The sequence below is a fragment of the Prionailurus bengalensis genome, chromosome F2 (genome assembly GCF_016509475.1).
Source record: "Prionailurus bengalensis isolate Pbe53 chromosome F2, Fcat_Pben_1.1_paternal_pri, whole genome shotgun sequence".
Lineage (NCBI taxonomy): Eukaryota > Metazoa > Chordata > Mammalia > Carnivora > Felidae > Prionailurus > Prionailurus bengalensis.
In genome coordinates this window covers 329,966-351,570 of record NC_057353.1, presented here as the reverse complement: position 1 = coordinate 351,570, position 21,605 = coordinate 329,966, and the positions used below count along the sequence as shown (strand labels likewise).

At 37.7% G+C, this 21,605-nt stretch overlaps 1 protein-coding gene across 1 annotated transcript in view; it reads right to left on the bottom strand.

Annotated features, from left to right (window-relative positions):
• SPIDR (scaffold protein involved in DNA repair) overlaps nt 1–21,605 on the bottom strand; it is a 502,960-nt gene that overhangs the window by 439,825 nt on the left and 41,530 nt on the right. Inside the window, exon 5 of the mRNA XM_043601030.1 lies at nt 20,935–21,098. Within this exon, the coding sequence (XP_043456965.1) occupies nt 20,935–21,098 (164 nt within the window). The remainder of the gene's footprint in view (nt 1–20,934; nt 21,099–21,605) is intronic.

The window sequence follows — 21,605 nt, the reverse complement described above, 5'->3', positions numbered from 1 at the left end:
CTTCCCTTCAGCCTGAAGAACTTCCTTTATCATTCTTGTAGTGCATACCTGCTGCAACGAAATCTTTTAATTTTTATTTCTCTGAAAAGGTTTTTGTTTTGTCTTCATTTTTAAATGATATTTTCACTGATAATAGCATTCTGGGTTGACTTGTTTTTCCAGCAATATAAAGGTGTTCCTTGCCTGGTGACCAGCACGGTTTCTGTTAAGTATTCATCTATCATTTGTTATTATTGTATCAGTTCTCAGGGTACTTTCAAGATTCTTTCTTCATCTGACATTTCAACTGCTTAACTATGATGTATGTGATTTTCTTGAACTTAGCTTGTTTGGAGTTCACTGAGCTTCTTGAACATGTAAATTTATGCCTTTCACCAATTTGGGGTTAATTTTCGACCATTATTTCTCCAAAAATTTTTGCTCCAATTTCTCCTTTCTTATACTTCTAGGACTCCCATTGAATATGTGCTGTTGGATCTTTTGATACTATCCTACCAGTCACTAAGACTAATTTCTTTTTCTAAAATCTTCTTTTTCACTTTTTGGATTAAATAATTTCTATTCATATATCAAGTTCATTGACTTCTTTCTCAATCTTCTTTGATCCTATATAATGATTTTTTTTAATTCAGGCATTGTACATTTAAATATAAAATTTCATTTGGCTCCTTTCTTGTAGTTTCTGTTTTTCTGTTAATGTTGTTGTGTTTTCATTCATTATATGCCCATTTTCCTTTATGTCCCCAAACAGTTACAACAGATGCTAATGCACATATGAGTCATATCAGGGCCCATCTCAATTAATCGCTTTTTCATTTAAGTCATACTTCTCTGCATGTGTGTGTGTGTGTATGTCTAATAAATGTGGATTGTGTCCTGGACCCTACAAATGATACATCTTTAGACTCTGGATTCTATTACGCTCTTCTGAAGAGTATTTACACTCTCCAAACTCTCCCCTGTGGCAGATAGCAACTGAAACCTGTTTAATTCTCTTAGCCTGTATGATTTATATGCAGAAGTTGGGGGCACGTTCCTCTGGTACTACTTTATATTAACTTTCCAGCTCCTAAAGCCACTCCAAACTTTGTGCTGATTTCTATACAACTTTTAGTCACCTTGTACAACATTGATGGAGCCCTACCCTCAGGCAAAAAGCTGTGAAAAATGAAAAGCTCAACCTTGTGAAATGTTCCAAATGTCAACAACCTCCAGCTTCTGCCTATGTCCTTTCACTGCACCTCCAAATAGTTTTCTTTTTTTTCTTTTCTTTTTTTTTAATATATGAAATTTATTGTCAAATTGGTTTCCATGCAACACCCAGTGCTCATCCCAAAAGGTGCCCTCCTCAATACCCATCACCCACCCTCCCCTCCCTCCCACCCCCCATCAACCCTCAGTTTGTTCTCAGTTTTTAAGGGTCTCTTATGCTTTGGCTCTCTCCCGCTCTAACCTCTTTTTTTTCCAAATAGTTTTATATCCTTTCTATATTTCTGTATATACTTATACAATATAATTTATATATTTTATATTTGCATTTTTACTTTTTTTTTTAATTTTTTTTTTAACATTTATTTATTTTTGAGACAGAGAGAGACAGAGCATGAACCGGGGAGGGGCAGAGAGAGAGGGAGACACAGAATCGGAAGCAGGCTCCAGGCTCTGAGCCATCAGCTCAGAGTCTGACGCGGGGCTCAAACTCACGGACCACGAGATCGTGACCTGAGCTGAAGTCGGATGCCCAACCGACTGAGCCACCCAGGCGCCCCTCATTTTTACTTTTTAATTGTGTCCCAAATTTGTCATTGTTATTTGTGAGAAACGTAGTCTGACACATGCTACTCTGTGATTAATGAAAGCAGAACTCCTAAAGATTGTTTCTAATATTAGAAAACTAGAGGACTCTAAAAGTCATGCTTGTAATGACATATCATTACTTTTTTAAAGTTTATTTATTTGTTTTGAGAGAGAGTGCACACATGAGCATGAGTGGGGGCGGGGCAGAGAGAGAGGGAGAGAGAATGAATCTCAGGCAAGCTCTACACTGTCAGTGCAGATACCAAAGTGGGGCTTGAATTCACAAACCTTGAGATCACGACCTGAGCCAAAGTCGGAGCCCTAAGCCACCACTATATCATTACTTTTTAATATTACATAGTGGTGATATTTCCTAGAGATTCCTTTTTCTATTCCACTCCTTGTATCAGAAAACATAAGTTACTGACAAACAAAAGGAAGGAGAAGAAAGAGGAGAGGAATTGGGATAATAGGGTGACAGTGAAAGAGGAAAAACATTTATACTAAGAGAAATTGATAGTTACTGTCCTGGCATCTCATTAGGTAAAGTTTAGACAAGAAGGGAGATTTTGGAAAAACAAGGATGAAATTCTGAAACAGATGCTACAAATGATATTAGCACATACTTCCATAAAAAGAAACAACACCAAAATATACTTTGTCATGAGATCAGGAATAGACACCAGATATCTATCATAGATATAGAGATAGATGTAGATCATATATTCAGGCATTACCTCATTTATTGCAGTTCACCTTACTGAGCTTCACCTATATTATGCTTTTTTTGCTAACTGAAGGTCTGTGACAAGCCTGCATCAAGCAAGTCTATCAGTACCATTTTTCCAATAGTAAGTGCTCACTTTGTGTCTCTGGGTCACATTTTGGTAATTTTTCAAAATTCACAATATTTCAAACTTTTTCATTATTATTGTATTTGTGATGGCGATCTGTGATCAGTAATTATAAGTTGTGAAAGCTCAGATGATGATTAGCACTTTTCAGAAATAAAGTATTTTTTAACTCAGGTAGTAGATTGTTTTGTTAGACATAATGCTATTGCACACCTAATAGACTATAGTATAGTGTAAATACAACTTCTACATGGCTTGGGAAACCAAAATATTCATTTGACTCACTTTCTTTTTTTTTTTTTTTCTTTTTTTTAATTTTTTTTCAACGTTTATTTATTTTTGGGACAGAGAGAGGCAGAGCATGAACGGGGGAGGGGCAGAGAGAGAGGGAGACACAGAATCAGAAACAGGCTCCAGGCTGTGAGCCATCAGCCCAGAGCCCGACGCGGGGCTCGAACTCACGGACCGCGAGATCGTGACCTGGCTGAAGTCGGACGCTTAACCGACTGCGCCACCCAGGCGCCCCTTGACTCACTTTCTTACAATACATGCTTTACTGTGGTGATCTATAATAGAACCTGAAATAACTCCAAGGTTTGTCTTGTATACACACAAATTATAATATAAAATAAACAAAAAACCCCACACTCTTCAATACAAGCTCTAACATCCCTTTTTTTACTGAGAACACACTAGAATATGGACTTCTTCTGAAGTGCAATGTTTCTATAGTGAAATCTTTAAAATATAATCAAAGAAAATGCATGAGTAAAAAACTCCAGGCTTGGGGCGCCTGGGTGGCGCAGTCGGTTAAGCGTCCGACTTCAGCCAGGTCACGATCTCGCGGTCCAGGAGTTCGAGCCCCGCGTCAGGCTCTGGGCTGATGGCTCAGAGCCTGGAGCCTGTTTCCGATTCTGTGTCTCCCTCTCTCTCCGCCCCTCCCCCGTTCATGCTCTGTCTCTCTCTGTCCCAAAAATAAATAAACGCTGAAAAAAAAAATTAAAAAAAAAACAAAAAACTCCAGGCTTTCCTTTATAAACATTAAATTTTGTCAGTTTTTATATATACGTTATTATATTTGAGAGCTGGTTTCCAGAATGTGTGTTTTTGATCATCATAATAAATTATTTCAAGTCCATATGCAATGTATGCAATGGACAGTTCTCACACATTAACAATTAGGACATATTTAGTCATAACATTTCATTCCAATTCACCATTAAAAGCGATTGAAAGTAAAATAAGATGTATTATTTTCAAATTTCTATATAAATATAAGTGAATGAAACAAAACAAACATGATCATTAAATTTAGAAACATTTTCAAAGTTTGACAGATCACCCTATGTAGGGATACAAAATTTTGTTTATCCTTACTTTGTTGAAATTTTTCCGCATTTCATCTTCTATGAGATATTGAATCATTTGTTCTACCAATACTGTTAAGTATACAAAGAAAACATGTTTCATAACAATGACTTCACATTTCAAATTTGAAAACCACATTTGCTTTCTCTTTAAAAACTTCATGAACTACTTTGAGATCTTTCTTTTGTGCCAGCCAGCTTCTGTTACATAGCTTCAACAAAAGCCTGAGTCTTAATTAGGTCAACTGATATTTACTATGCCTGTTAACCTGTATCTGCATAGGAGTCACTACAGAAAATACACGAGAATTAACAAAGGTCATCTAAATCCAACTTCCTTCATACATCCTGAAAAATGTAGGTTATGAGGAGACATCACTGCTGTGTCTCTGCTGCCCTCTACATAAAGGGTTCTTGGAAGACACTGATAAATTGTGAAAACCCAGACAGCAATATTAAATAGTACAGAGAGTCACATCAATAATCAACTACATTTGTTAAATATACTAAAAGACAACATTACAAAGAGAAGTTATTGCTATTTATTGTCTTTGATTTCCATCATGCTTTTCCTCCAATTGGTTGAACATGTAGTCATGTCATACTCCAAGGAATACAAGAGAAGCAATTAAGATAATTTGGAATCAGACTATATGAGATAAAATCTTATTCTACCATTTATTAGCTATATTTCCATTCTCTCATCTGTAAAATGGGGTTAAAAATAACATCTACCTCACATGATCAGCACTTAGCAAACTTAGCCTGACATACAGTAAGAACACAGGGTTATCATGTTGTCGTTAATGTTATTGTTGCTATTACTAGTATTGATAGTAACAAAATGGCCAGGACCACAGCTCAGAAGCCAGAGTGCCTGAGTTAAAACCCCAACTGAGTCACATACTACTTTTTGACCATATAAAAATTCCTTAATCTCTCTGTGCCTCAAAATCCTCTGAAAATTAGGGATACAGAACTCCCACCTCACAAAATTATTTTCAGATTTAAGTAAGCTAATGTACATTGCACAGCACTCAGAAGAATGCACCACAAGGAAGAACTCATAATGTTAGCTGCTACTATCGTGATGAGTTCAGTTGCCATTACATAAGCACTAGAAGAACTCTGCTCTAGAGAACTGGCAGAATTATGCTCACAAGCAAGACTATTTCCTAAATCAACAGCATCCCTCATGCCATCCTGGGCAAGGGATTCAAGAAAGACCTGAATTATAATCAATGCTTCCCACTGAATAGAAGTATGGTATTCCCACAGAGTAAGTATCCACACACCATATATCTTCTATTTCTACAAATGTGAATGAGAGACAAATGGCCTCTCATTCATAAAATAATAATTACTCAATAGTGGAAGTATTAGGGAGAATTTGCTTCTGGAGAGCTAAGTAATAGTTAGAAAATTACTAATTATGGTATAAATCTTCCTCTCTTCCATTTTATTCAATGTACATGGCTCATTTAAACATTATAGCAGAAGATGGTGAAGGATGATGCTACCCTTGTCTCCTCCCTTGAACACAGCTAGTTATCAAATCATTCTGAACACCCAAGAAATCAATCAGAGGTCTGAGAGAACAAAAACTGCAAGTCTTCCAGTAGAAAAGTGACCACCTTTGGGAAGGTACGAGCTGCAGAAAGTTTCCTTGGGTAAGATGAAGCTATGGCTACCGCGGTGGGAGGATGCATGCTTACGGAGGATACCACAAAGTAGTATAAGCAGTGGAGTGCAAAATCTGAATTTTATGTCTGCTACCCTAGCGGGCATGCCTGGCTTACAGGTGCTCAGGTGGTGAAGCAGGGCGGAACCCTACGAGTGAAAGTATGGTCTGAAGATCCCCTGGATGGCAAGAAAAATGGGTGGCACCAGCGTGCTGCGCTGTTACCAAGCATAGGTGCAGGGAAGCTGACTGAGAGAAGCTCAGTGCTGGCTTTCTGCTCTGTTTTATCATAAACTGTGAAATGCTGTGCACTCGCGCAACGGTTCTCCTGCGACCAGCCAGCAAAGGGGGACTCTGCCCCTCGCGCCCCCCAGGGGAACCCGCCCCCCCAGGGGAACAATGCAGGTCCACTCCTGAGAGTCTCTAAAAATTGGAGTTTTGAAACTCAGTCGCACACCTGAGATAAAAAACCTCAGACACGGGCAGGATGAACACAGCGTTAAGATGGGAACCAGGGACACAAAAAGGAAGACGGATGATTCTTCTGTGAGGGCTCAATGAAGAGTGGGGGGAGAGAGGAAGACGCGCAAACTTTCACCTCGCCTAGAGACAGTCCAAGGCCATATTCATGGCGTCCGTCAGCACTGAAGGCAGCAAAACAGCGCCACCTAGTGGAAGCTGGAGCTGATTACATCAAGCTCTCCCGACCCAACACCCACGCCCTAGAGGTGCATTTCCACTGAAAGGAGTCAGCCCAGCAGGAGCTCCCCCAGAGAACCAGCACAAACACCTTGCTGGCCAAGTCTATTGCTCACAGAGTGCTGCAAAGTTTCAGCTCTGAATAAAGAGGGACTAGCTCCCTTTTTGCTTTTATTCTTTACTTTATTATTTTTTTCATTTATTTTTTCAATTCCCTTTTTAAAATTTTTATTAATTTTGTAGTAAATATTTATATATATATATACTTTATATATTTCTATTCCTTTATTTTCACTTTATTTTAGGGAATGCAGTGACTCACTGAAACATAATAACATTCGTATCATAGAAGTACCAGAAGATGAAGAGAGAGAAAAAGAGGCAGGTTTATTCAAACAAATTATTGTTGAAAAGTTCCCTAATCAGGGGAAGGGCACAGACATCAAAATCCAAAAAGCACGACAACTCCCATTAAATTCAACAAAAGTCAACCACTGCAAAGGCATGTCACAAATTCACACACACACACACACACACACACACACAAGAGGAAAGAATCCTGAAAGTAGCAAGGGAAAAAAAAGTCCTTAATCTACAAGGGAAGACAAATCAGGTTTGCAGCAGATCTGTCCACAGAAACTTGGCAGGCCATAAAGGACTGGCAGGAATATTCAGCATGCTGCATGGGAAAAACAGCCAGTGAAGAATTCCTTAACCTGTCATTCAGAAAAGAGATAAAGAGTTTTCCAGACAGACAAAAACTAAAGAGGTTCATACCCACTAAACCAGTCCTGCAAGAATTTTTTTTTACTTATATCAGACAAACTAGATTTTAAAACAAAGAATGCAACAAGAGCTGAAGAAGGGCATTATATCATAATTAAGGGTCTATCCATCAAGAAGATCAAACAATTATAAATACTTATGTCCTCAACTTGAAAGCACCCAAATATATAAATCATTACATACTAAACACAAAGACTCTCATTGTTAATATCTTAATGGTAGGAGACATTAATACGCCACTTACAGATATGGACAGATCATCTAAGCAGAAAATCAACAAGGAAACAATGGCTTTGAATGACACACTGGACAGATGGACTTAACAGATATATTCGGAAGATTTCATCCTAAAGCAGCAGAATACACATTCTTTTCAAGTGCACATGGAACATTCTCCAGAATAGATCACATATTGGGTCACAAATGAGGCCTCAACCAGTACGAAAAGATCAAGATCATACCATGCCTATTTTCAGACCACAACTCTATGAATAAACTTGATGTCAACCACAAGAAAAAATCTGGAAAGCCCTCAAATATATGGAGGTTAAAGAACACCCTGCTAAGAAATTAATGGGCTAATCGAGAAATGAAAGAAATTAAAAAATACATGGAAGCCAATGAAACTGGAAAAAGGATTATCCAAAATCTTTGTCACGCATCAAAGGCAGTACTAACAGGGAAGTATACTGCAATACAGGCCTATCCTAAGGTCTCAAATACACAACCTAACCTTACACCTGAAGGAGCTAGAAAAGTAACAGCAAAAAAGCCAAAAGTCTGCAGAAGAAGGGAAATAATAATGATCAGAGCAAACATAAATTATATAGAAATCAAAAAAACAGTTGAACAGATCAACGAAACTAGGAGCTGGTTCTTTGAAAGGATTAACAAAATTAATAAACCCACAGCCAGATTAATCATAAAGAAAAGAGAAAGGACCCAAATAGATAAAATCACAAATGAACAAGGAGAGATTACAACCACCACTGAAGAAATACAAACAATTGTAAGAGAATATTATGAAAAATTATGTGCCAACAAATTGGGCAATCTAGAAGAAATGGACAAATTCCTAGAAACCTACAAACTACCAAAACAGAAACAGGAAGACATAGAAAATTTGAATAGACCCATAACCCAGCAAAGAAATTCAATTAGTAAAGTCTCTTTAACAAACAGAAGCCCTGGGTCAGATGGCTTCCTGGGGGAATTTTGCCAGACATTTAAAGAAGAGTTAATATCTATTCTTCTCAAAACGTTCCAAAAGAGAGAAATGGAAGGAAAACTTCCAAACACATTCTGTGATACAGCATTATCTTGATTCCAAAACCAGACAAAGACCCCACTAAAAAAGGAGAATTACAGGCCAATATCCCCGAATAACACTGATGCAGAAATTCTCAGTAAAATACTAGCAAATTGAATTCAATGCTACATTAAATGAATTATTTAACATGATCAAGTGGGATTTATTCCTGAGCTGCAGGGCTGGTTCAATATTCTCAAATTGGTCAATGTGATACACCACATTAATAAAAGAAAGGGTAAGAACCATATGATCCTCTCCATAGATGCAGAGAAAACACTGGACAAAATACAGCATCCATTCTTGATACAAACCTTCAAGAAAGTAGGGATAGATGGAACATACCTCTACATCATAAAGGCCATATATGAAAGACCCACAGGTTATATCATCCTTAATGAGGAAAACCTAAGAGCTTTCCCCTACTGCCAGGAACAAGACAAGGAGGTCGACTCTCACCATTACTATTTAACATAGTACCGGAAGTCTTAGCCTCAGCAATCAGACAACAAAAAGAAAAAAAGGCATATAATTTGGTTGAGGAAGAAGTCAAACTTTCATTATATGCAGATTACACAATACTCTATGTAGAAAATCCGAAAGAGTCCACCAAAAAAACTGCTAAAATTAATACATGAATTCAGCAAAGTTGCAGGATGTAAAATCAATGTGTGGGAAATCTGTTACATTTCTATACACCAATGATGAAGCTGCAGAAAAATCAAGAAATTGATCCCATTTGCAATTGCACCAAAAACAGTAAGATACCTAGGAATAAACCTAACTAAAGAGATAAAAGATCTGCATGCTAAAAACTACAGAACACTTGTGAAAGAAATTGAAGAGGACACAAAGAAATGAAAAAGCAGGGGCGCCTGGGTGGTTCAGTCGGCTGAGCGTCCGACTTCAGCTCATGTCATGATCTCACAGTTCATGAGTTTGAGCCCTGCATCAGGCTCTGTGCTGACAGCTCAGAGCCTAGAACCTGCTACGGATTCTGTGTCTCCCTCTCTCTCTGCCTCTCCCCTACTTGTGCTCTGTCTCTCTGTCTCTCAAAAATGAATAAATGTTAAAAAAAAAATTAAAACAAAAAAGAAATGGAAAAGCATTCCATGCTCATGGATTGGAAGAACAAACTTTGTTAAAATGCCTATATTACCCAAAGCAATCTATACTTCTAATACAATCCCTATAAAAATACCACCAGCATTTTATACAACGCTAGAACAAACAATCCTAAAATTTGTATAGGACCCTGAATAGCCAAAACAATTCTGAAAAAGAAAAACAAAACTAGAGGCATCACAATTCCAGACTTCAATTTAAACTACAAAACTGTAGTCATCAAGACAGTATGGTATTGGCTCAAAAACAGACACACATATCAATGGAATGGAATAGAAAACCGAGAAATGGACCCACCACTACACAGTAGGAATCTTTGACAAAGCAGGAAAGAATAGCCAATGGGAAAAAAGAGTCTCTTCAACAAATGGTGTTGGGAAAACTGGACGGCCACAAACAGAAGAATGAAACTGGACCATTTTCTTATACCATATACAAAAATAAATTCAAAATGGATGAAAGACCTAAATATGAGATAGGAAACCATCAAAATCCTGGATGAGAGGGGCGCCTGGGTGGCACAGTCGGTTAGGCGTCCGACTTCAACCAGGTCACGATCTCGCGGTCCGTGAGTTCGAGCCCCGTGTCAGGCTCTGGGCTGATGGCTCAGAGCCTGGAGCCTGTTTCCGATTCTGTGTCTCCCTCTCTCTCTGCCCCTCCCCCATTCATGCTCTGTCTCTCTATGTCCCAAAAATGAATAAAAAAAAAAACAAAAAACAAAAAAAAAAACACGTTGGAAAAAAATCCTGGAGGAGAACACAGGTAGAAACCTCATTGACCTCACCCGGAGCAAATTCTTCTTAGACGTGTCTCTGGAGGCAAGGCAAGCAAACATGAACTATTGGGACCTCATTAAGATAAAAATTCTCTGCATGGCAAAGGAAACAATCAACAAAATAAAAAGGCAGTTATGGAATGGGAGAAGATATTTGCAAACGACATACCTGACAAAGGGTTAGTATCCAAAAATCTGTAAAGAACTTATCAAACTCAACACCCAAAATACAAATAATCCAGGAAAAAAATGGGCAAAAGAAAGAAGACATTGAGATGACTAACAGACCCATGAAAAGATGTTCGATATCACTCATAATCAGGAAAATACAAATCAAAACCCCAATGAGATACCTCACACATCTCAGAATGGCTAAGATTAACAACACAAGAGACAACAGGTGTTGGCCAGGATGCGGAGAAAGGGGAACGCTCTTGCACTGTGGGTGGGAATGCAAACCTATACAGTCACTCTGGAGAACAGTATGGAGGTTCCTCAAAGAGTTAAAAATAGAACTATCCTCTATTCAGCAACTGCCCTATTAGGTATTTACCCAAAGGATACAAAAATACAGATGTGAAAAGGTACATGCACCACGATGTTTATAGCAACATTATCAACAACAACCAAACTATTGAGAGAGCTCAAATGTTCATCGACTGGTGACTAGATAAAGATATATGGTATATTACTCAGCGATCAAAAAGAAAATGAAATATTGCCATGTGCAAGACGTGTATGGAACTAGAGTGTATTATGCTAAGTGAAATAAGTCAGCCAGAGAAAGGCAAATACCATATGATCTCACCACATGTGGAATTTAAGAAAGAAAACAGAACATATGAACATATGGGTAGGGGTCAAAGAAAATAAGAACAGTGGGAAACAAGCCATAAGAGACTCTTAACAGTAGAGAATAAACTGAGGGTTGGTGGAGGGAGGTGAGGGGGATAGGCTAGATAGGGGTATTAAAAGAGGGCACTTGTGATGAGCAGTGAGTGTTATATGTAAGTGATGAATCACCAAATTCTACTCCAGAAACCAATATTGCACTATATGTTAACTAAAATTTAAAAACATAAAAAGTTAATATATGCTAAAAAAATAAACTTAAAAAATTAAAAAAATAATAAAATTAACAGTATAGCAGACGCTGCTGACACCCTACTCATATCTTCTGCCCTATCTTCAGTGTTGCTGGCCCCATTTCCAATTTGCAGCACTTCCATTTCTTTGCTTTAGGGATTTCTCTGGTGCTGGAAGCCATTTTTCCACTTGTGCAGTGGCCTGCAAGAACTAGGAAATACTCCATTCCCCAACTCCAAGGACCAGCCTACAACCAACGAATGAAGGGATCTACATATAAATAACCCAGCTACCTGGCCCCTTCCTCATCCCTCTGATGAGATAATTCACAGTCTCCCAGTGTTTTCCAGTAGTGCTAAACTCCAGGTGCCCATGATGGTTAACTGCTAGTGAATGATCCCTTAATCAGCTGTTATCCCTTCCCAGGTTCACTCGCTCACCACTAGGTGAGCAGGTGTTCTGAGGACATGCTTCTAGGCAAATTCAAAGACAAACAACAGGGACGCCTGAGTGGCGCAGTCGGTTGAGCGTCCGACTTCAGCCAGGTCACGATCTCGCGGTCCGTGAGTTCGAGCCCCGCGTCAGGCTCTGGGCTGATGGCTCGGAGCCTGGGGCCTGTTTCCGATTCTGTGTCTCCCTCTCTCTCTGCCCCTCCCCTCCCCCGTTCATGCTCTGTCTCTCTCTGTCCCAAAAATAAATAAAAACGTTGGAAAAAAAAAAAATCAAAGACAAACAACAAACTGTGAGAGAGGCAAGTCCACAAAAACCACACATCACACATTTTACTCTTTTCAACCTACCTGAAATGTTGAATAAACAGGAGAGAAAGGCTTAGGTATCAGGTTAAGTATTAGGAAGGAAGTGCTAGTGTGACTGCAAGATGCGGGGCAGAGTGTACAGTATGAGTTAGTCTCCTAAGAGGCAGATGCCAAGACAACATCAGCTATAGAAGAGACTTACTGAAGGAAACACCTGCAAAGGGTAAAGGGGTCAAGGAGAGCTTGCAGTGCAGGCCTGAAAACTATGAAAGGAGGACAAGAAGGAAAGATAGGGTAGGGAGAGTTTCAGACTACAGAGTAGCCCATTAGTGGTATGGTCCCGATATAAAAAAATGATGGATCCTGAAGGATGGTAGGTGGGGCTTTCAATGAACTGTGTTCCTTGCAACTGAAGATATAAGTGCACATTTCCACAGATGCACTGCAGGGAATGATGATATAAAGTGACATTATCTCAGCAACTTGAAAAATGTGTCTAGAGAAAAACTTCCTCTCCTCCAAGACTGTTCCTTACCAATACATACTATGGTTTTGCATGTTTATACACTTCTTATAATGTACCAAACTGTACATATCCTTTGGCAAACTGGCTTACTTCTTCATTATCATATACACAACAATTTTCATATGTTCATATAAAATTAGGTTACATCCCAAAGACTTTTCTCTTATAAACAATGCTACCAGATGTTCAGCGTCGCTCCTTATCAGGGAAATACAAATCAAAACCACACTCAGGTATCACCTCACGCCAGTCAGAGTCGCCAAAATGAACAAATCAGGAGACTATAGATGCTGGAGAGGATGTGGAGAAACGGGAACCCTCTGGCACTGTTGGTGGGAATGCAAATTGGTGCAGCCGCTCTGGAAAGCAGTGTGGAGGTTCCTCAGAAAATTAAAAATAGACCTACCCTATGACCCAGCAATAGCACTGCTAGGAATTTATCCAAGGGACACAGGAGTACTGATGCATAGGGCCACTTGTACCCCAATGTTCATAGCAGCACTCTCAACAATAGCCAAATTATGGAAAGAGCCTAAATGTCCATCAACTGATGAATGGATAAAGAAATTGTAGTTTATATACACAATGGAATATTACGTGGCAATGAGAAAAAAATGAAATATGGCCTTTTGTAGCAACGTGGATGGAACTGGAGAGTGTGATGCTAAGTGAAATAAGCCATACAGAGAAAGACAGATACCATATGGTTTCACTCTTATGTGGATCCTGAGAAACTTAACAGGAACCCATGGGGGAGGGGAAGGAAAAAAAAAAAAAAAAGAGGTTAGAATGGGAGAGAGCCAAAGCATAAGAGACTGTTAAAAACTGAGAACAAACTGAGGGTTGATGGGGGGTGGGAGGGAGGAGAGGGTGGGTGATGGGTATTGAGGAGGGCACCTTTTGGGATGAGCACTGGGTGTTGTATGGAAACCAATTTGTCAATAAATTTCATAAAAAAAAAAAAAAAAAAGAAAGAAAGGTAAGAACCCAAAACAACATGGTGGTGGAAGAACAGAAATGGAGGGGTGGATTCCACAGATATTTGGGGCAATTAATCTGTATAACCAATTTAAAAGAAGTTGTAATATTATAATAAATATGTATTTCATCTTTGTTCCTGGTTCCTGGGACTGAGCTCCTACAACTCTTGTAATCTGTAACTCTTGTCAACCCAGTTATATCTTTTGTTACTTACAATAAACCACTTCCAACCACAAAAAAAAAAAAACAAAAAAACAAAAAAAAAACAATGCTACCAATGAATATTCATGTACATATATTCTTCTAAGTCTCATTCATTTGAGGGACCTGAGGCCAAACTGTGAATGTTAAGTTATATGGACCTTGATTTTCAAGCAATAAGGAACCATCAAAAGTGTTTCAGTAAGTGAGTGATAAGGTCATAATTTTTATTAAGATATATCTAATAAAAAGACATACGCTAAGAAATCAATTATGAAGCAACTGAAACAATACAGAGAATTAGTGAAAGGGCCCAACTTAGGGCAGAAATTGTAGGGATGTTATAGTTTAGAGGCCAAATCTCCATGACTGGTAATGGCATAGACTCAGGCAATGAAAAAGGAAAGTTATTAACTACGACCAAAACACACAAAGAAGATGAGCTTAGGTTAAAAAGAAAAGAAAGATATGGTTTGGGATCCTTTTGACTTACAGTAACTTTAGGACATTCATGCAAAGATGTCAGTAGGCAGCAGGAAATCCACATGGAGTTCAGGATAGTAACCAGTTTATAGGAAGATTTAACAGTTATCAGCATTTGGAAGAGAATGATGCTTGAGAAGAAAATAAAATTGAATCCCATGTGAGAAAAAGAATGGAAGAAAAGGAGACAGGGGGCCATGTGGGTGGCTCAGTTGGCTGAACGTCTGGAGCTTGATTTTGGCTCAGGTCATGATCCCAGGGTGTGGGATCAAGCCCCACGTTGGGCTCCATGCTGTGTGGAGCCTGCTTAAGATTCTCTCTCTCTCCCTCTGCCCCTCTCCTCCACTTGTTTACTCTTTCTCTCTCTCATAAATAAGTACATAAATAAACAAACAAACAAATAAGAAAAGGAACAGGAATTAAGGTCACAGAGAATACCACTGTATTTAGACCACAAATCCAGAAGGATTTTTGTTATATTGTAGGAATGTTTCTCAATATCTACTTGAAGAAATCCATTTTTGAGTCAATGGATTCAATTCATTCATTTCCAATCACAATGCAGTATGTTATGCTTTAATGTACAAGTTTATTAAGAAAAACAGCATACTTCATGATGACTTACATGGAAGAAGTCTTGAATCTTTTACATACAAAGCAAGCCAAAGTCTTCCCTTTTCTATGACCATATCTTTCAAAGTTCTGACCATTTGCATGCTTCTTCCAATATAAGAAAGCAATCAATGTAGATTTGGAGGCATTCAACCAACACCTGAATACTTCTATGGCAAGCTTTCAATCACAGCTGCCTTACTACATGAGTAACTTGTTCGTAGTTACATTACCTTTTCTAACAATTTCCTTGTCTGAAAATTGGGCATAGCCACATCTACTTCACAAGTGTTTTAAGGCTCAAATAGAAAATGTACTGCTATAAACTGAATATTGAAACCTAATCATATATTGAAACCTAATACCTGATGTAATGGTATTTGGTGCCTTTGGATCGGCCCTCATGAATGGGCCTTTAAAAAGGCCCCAGAGAGTCTTTCTCTCTCTCACCATGTGAGAAGTCAGCCTTCAACAAACTAGGAAGTGGGCCCTCAACAGACATCCTATCTGCCAGCACCTAAATCATGGAACTTTCCAGCCTCCAAAACTGGGAGAAATAAATTTCTGTTGATTCAGCCACCCAGCCTATGGTATTTTTGTTACAGCAGCTCAAACAGGCTGATACATGTACATAAAGAAACTAGTAAAATATAAAGTTCAGTGTATGTTCAATATATGTGATCTGGTCCTCTCTGTTCTGTCTTTGAGGAAGAAACTACTGACTGCCATTTTGCTTGTTTTATATTTTAATTCTGAAATAAATAAATCCAATAAAGAAGAAAATAAATTTCTCCAATAATTCTACTACCCAGAGATATGCTGTTTACCTTTTGAAGAACTATTGGATGCTTAACATGTACTTCTTATAACTACATATTTTATTATTCAAGAGCTTCCATGAAAAACCTGTGTCATACTGTAATTTGTAATTTTAACAAGGTATGAAATGAACTGCAAGCACCACAAAACCTGAGCGCAAGAGTTTCTCAGGTAGTGAACACAACCAATCACCCAGCATCTCGATCAATGCGGCAGTAGTCTTTCTAAAAGTCGTGGTTATTTACAGCAGCTCTCAAAGGATAAACATATCCTCAGTTCACAGAATATTTCTCCCAAAAAAAGCCAACAAAAAAATTAAAAATACTAATAAACTGTTATTTCCTAATAAAAAAATTCAAGTTTCTGATAAGAGTAAAATACCAGATTTTTATTTTGGTGATGGCAATAATCTATAATAAAATTTATGAATCCATCATATTAAATGCTTTATTATCCTATCAATACAGAACCTGTTCATCAAATATCAGATAAAACTCTAAAATTATAAAAACAGGTAGCCTATGATATGAAGCTATGAACAAAAATCCCATCTTTCTGAACAGAAATGAGGTGCTTTAAAAAGCCAGACACATGAGGTAACAGATATTTCAGTGACTGAAACCACTACCACAATAAGTAAATATTAGGAAAAAACTTTACGGAGTATGTTTTTAGTATAATGTGACATAAGATCATGCTATCACAGAAGGCCTTCTTTCACACTGTAGAAGTTAATAGAAGTAAAGGGTTACTAGTCCGGTCTGTAAACTGAAAGGTTAACAAAAAATTTTAGGTCATGGCACAACACTTCCTGGTCTGGTTAGATATGATTTATCCCAAGGGGAGTTTGGTGGCAGTCTCGGGACTCTCAATGATCCTTTGTGATCCCTTAGTTAAGATTTTACTGTATATACAGGTTGGTATTTTGCTTTATCATTTAGCATTTTCTCCACAAACATTTTTACCACACCAACAATAAAAAGTTCTAAAAAACAAAAATTTTAATAGTAGAGAAATATTTTAAAGTAAAGATATGTTATAGTTTTTATTTAATTTTTTTATTGTGGTGAAATGTACACAGCAAAAAATTTACCATATTAACCATTTTTAGATGTACACCTCGGTGGCATTAAATGCATTCATGATGTTTATAAATGCACCACTAACCATCTAGAACCTTTCATCATCATCCCAATCAGAAACTATTCACATTTAAACAATAACTCCCCTTACTCCTCAGCCCCTGGTAACCTCTATTCTACTTTCTGTTTCTATGAATTTGCTTATTCAAGGTACTGCCTATATGTTGAATTACACAGCACTTGTCCTTTTGTGTCTGGCTTATTTTATCTACAATAATGTTTTCAAAGTTCATCCATACTGTACTTGTATCAGAATTTCATTCCAGGGTGCCTGGGTGGGCTCAGTAGGTTAAGCATCTGACTCCTGATTTTGGCTCAGGTCATTATCTCACAGTTCATGAGATCAAGCCCCAAGCTGGGTTCTGCACTGACAATGGGAAGCCTGCTTAGGATTCTCTCTCTCCCTCTTTCTCTGCCCCTCCCCCGCTCTCATGGCCTCTCTCTCTCTCAAAATAAATAAATAAACATTTAACATTTTAGAAAAAGGAATGAAATTCTCTTTTATATTTTAGAGAGAGAGTGCACAAGCAAGGGAGAGGGGCAGAGGGAGAGAGAAAAGAATCTTAAGCAGGCTCCACACTCAGCATGGAACCTGACAGGGGACTTGATCCCACAATCCTAGGATCATGATATGAGTTCAAATCAAAGAGTCAGACACTTAACCAACTGAGCCACCCAGGCACCCCAGAATTTCATTCTTTTTTAAGGCTGAATAATAATCCACTGTACATATATACAACATTTTGCTTATCCATTCTTGTTGATGGACATTTGGATTGTTTCCACCATCCAACCATTGTGAATAATGATACTATGAACATTGATGTACAAATATATTTGAGTCCCCACTTTCAGTTCTTCTGTGTATATATATTCAGAAGCAGAATTGCTGGATTAGGTGGTAATTTCATGTTTAACTTTTTGAGAAACCATCAAGCTCTTCCACAGTGGCTGTACCATTTTACATTCCCACCAGCAATGTATAAGGGTTCCAATATCTCAATGTTGTTGTTTTTTTCCCATTTATGGATAACAGCCATCCTAATAGGTGTAAAGTGGTATCTCATCATGGTTTGGATTTGCAACTCCTTAGTGACTAATGATGATGAGCATCTTATCATGTACTGGACTGCATAAAAGATCAGAAAGGTGGCCAAGATGGAATAATAGCAAATGGATTTATCCTCCCACCTAAAACACCAAAAACAGTAACAACAAAATGAAAAAAAAAACAAGCAAAAAACAAGAGAGAGAGAGAGAGAGAGAGAGAGAGAGAGAGAGAGAGAGAGAAAGAGACGGAGGGAAAGGAAGGCAGGTAGGAAGAAAGGAAATAATCCTGACAAAATATATGAAACAATGGTTTTCAAGCACTGAACATCAGACAAAAACACTAATGCCTGAAAGTCAGGGAATAAAAAATTGAGCTCTACAATTGCCCTAGCTTACTTTCTTGAGAGAATTTCCAAACCACAAACAGAAAAGAGGAACTGAGGTTGAGTCCAGTGGGTTCCCTGAGTTGAAGTGACAGAGCTGAGTGTCCAGGCAGACAAATGTAGCTAGAGTTCGTAGGACAGAGTAACAGAAAAACCAGAGCTACGCAACAAACTCCAGCAATCCACCTCAGGTGTTCAGCTGAGTACTGATCAGTATGTGCATATAAATAAAACTACTCTAGACCAGGGAAAGAACCATCTAGAGAACAGTTCCCAATGCCACACCAGTGTCAGGCCACGGCAGCTACTCCTGCCAGCCAGACCAGAAAAACCCATAATTAGGAGTATTACATAGAATGCTCAGGAGGGTAGTGACATAACACTCCCCAGACCCACCTAATAAATCATAAAGCAACACCCAAAAGGATGAAACTGTTTCCAAATAACGGCACCTGAGAACAAAGTTGCAAAATATTTAAAGAAATTTTTTTTAAATCCAGCAACGAACAACATAGAATTCACAATATTTGGTATCCACTGAAAAATGTCTAGGCATGCAAAGAAGGAGAAAAATACAATCCACAATAAAGAGAAATATTAATCAATAGAAATAGACACAAAAATAACACAAATGATAGAGTTAGAGAAAAAGTCACTAAAACAACTATTATAAATACACTCTATATTTTCAAAACATAGAAAAGATATGATGAGGTTAAGACAAGATAATACAAAAAGATTCATATCAAACTTTAAGAGATGACAAATACACTGGATAGTATTAACAGACAATTAGAGCAACAGAGAGCAAAAAGATATTAAACTTTGAAGATATAGCAATAAAAGCCAGCATAAATTAAAAAGAGAGGGGGGAAAATGAATATAGCATCAATGATCCCATGATATAACATGGAGCAGCCTCATTAATATACATATAATTGTAGTCCAAAAGGAAAGGAAAAGGGAAGTCAGAAAAAAAATTAAGGCAAAAAAACTTTCTAAATGTGATGAAAACTTTAAATCCATACGAAGAAGAAAGTTAACATAGCTGACCTGAGGGTATACTCAGAAAGGCCTGCTTGCAATGTTGGTCCTTGTCTACCTCTGCTTATTTAGACACCAAGAGAGTTCCCAACCTCCCCTAAATGGTGAAAGTGTCTCCCTCTGCCTAAACCGTGCTAACAATATGGCTTAGTTTGAATACCTGTTTTCCTTCTTGAAATCTAAAATTTTGGTACATGCTTTTGGTACTAAAATTTTGGTACCAGCCCCCCAATAAAAACTCTGGGCACTGAGTCGCTAATGAGCTCCCCTGGCAGTTAATGCTTTACAGATGTTGTCAAAACTCATTGTTGAAGCAATTAAGCGTATCCTATGTGACTCCACTAGACTAGGATTCTTGAAAAATTGCAGATTTTGCTTTGTATCATTTCACTGTAATACATCATAGTCATGAGTATGACCATATACTAAGTTCTGAGTGTCCTCCTAGTGAATTACCAAACCTAGGGGTGGGCCTCGGGACCTATGATTCCCCACATACCCAAAAAGCTTGATAAACTCCAAGCAGAAAACCACACATAGGCATATCACAATCATGCTGCTAAAAGAAGTGACAAAGAGAAAATCCTTAAAAATCAAGAATGAGAATAGCTTCACACTTCTTGACAGCAAATCTGGAACTAGAAGACAATGAAGCAATGTCTTCAAAATACTGAAGAAAAATGATTTCCAAACTACAATTCTACATAAATGGTTAGCCACTTATCAAAGTATGATAAATACATCTCTGGCATGCCATTTATCTTCCATAAATCCTTTCCTAGAAGATGTGCTTAATCAAACCGAGAATAAAAACCAAGAAAGAGGAAGACATGGAATCCAGGATAAAGTTGCTCTGCACAGAAGAGAAGTAAAGGGAATTACTGGAAAATGGTGAGGAGTGACCAAAGGGTGGCTACATCCACAAAGCAGTGGAACAAATTAGAGCAGCTAGGAGGCCGTGAGAATGAGTTCTCCAAGAAAACAAAACTGACAGAATGTCTGCTATGCCTGAAAACCTTAACAGGAGAGCCAAATGAGGACAAAAAGTTAGAGTTTTAATATCAATAAATAAAGCTAGGCAAACAAAAACCCAAAATAATTAACTCCAAGGAAAATGAAAAGTTTTGAAGGAAAAATAATCATAATTAATATATGCCATGGCTATGAATATTACGTAATGCTGAATACTAACCTAAGCAAACCATGACACATGTGTCCTGGGAGAATGGAGGAATGGGAAAAGTGCAAAAGTGCAGGTGGAGGAGTGGGTGAGGAGAGTTACTGTGTTTATAAGTACATTACAAGCATGCTATTTAGAGACAAGGAAGTAAAGAATAAAAGAATCCCTAAGAATCAAAAGTGTCCTGGAAAAAAGAGTTAAAAGTCAAACCCTAAACGGCTATGATTGACAAATGTGACAAACAGAATGAAAAATTTTGAGACAACTGGTTCTTACCTTCAAGAGCTCAGAGAACCCCTCTTCACTAGTCGAAGAATGATTGCTTGAACAAGAAGCACAGTCTGATATTTCCACAACACTCTCGCAGTCTTCAAATTCATTATACTCACTAGTATCTTCCCTGTCACTGTCAATCTCCCAGTCAATAAACTGTAGTTCATCTAAAAAATACAATTTTAAACAATTTAAAATCCTTAATATTTATTAATCCATTTTTTTAATTCTCAGTAGTTAAAAACATCCATATTGCTGAGTCATTTTTTAAAAATATATTAAAAGACTGTGAAAACTATATTCCTACTCTTATCTCTAGCCATCCTGTTTCTCCTACTGCCCCTACTCCAATTCTCAGGTAACTACTTTCATTCGTTGTTTTTGTATCTTTCTAGAGTTTCTCTAGCATATCCAAGCAAATAAAATATATTATTATTTTTTCCTCTTTTCTGATACACTTTGATTTCTTTTTACGTAACAGAGGTTTTCCCACATCAATTAACAGGCAACATCTTCATTCTTTTTAATAACATAGTATTCCATTACACAGTTAACCTACAGTTTATTTAATCAGTCTTCTACTAATAGACTTATTCAAGGATTTTCACCTAAAACTTTTTCTATATATTTCTCATCAATAAAGAAACAAGTAAATTTACTTTTTGGTTTACTTT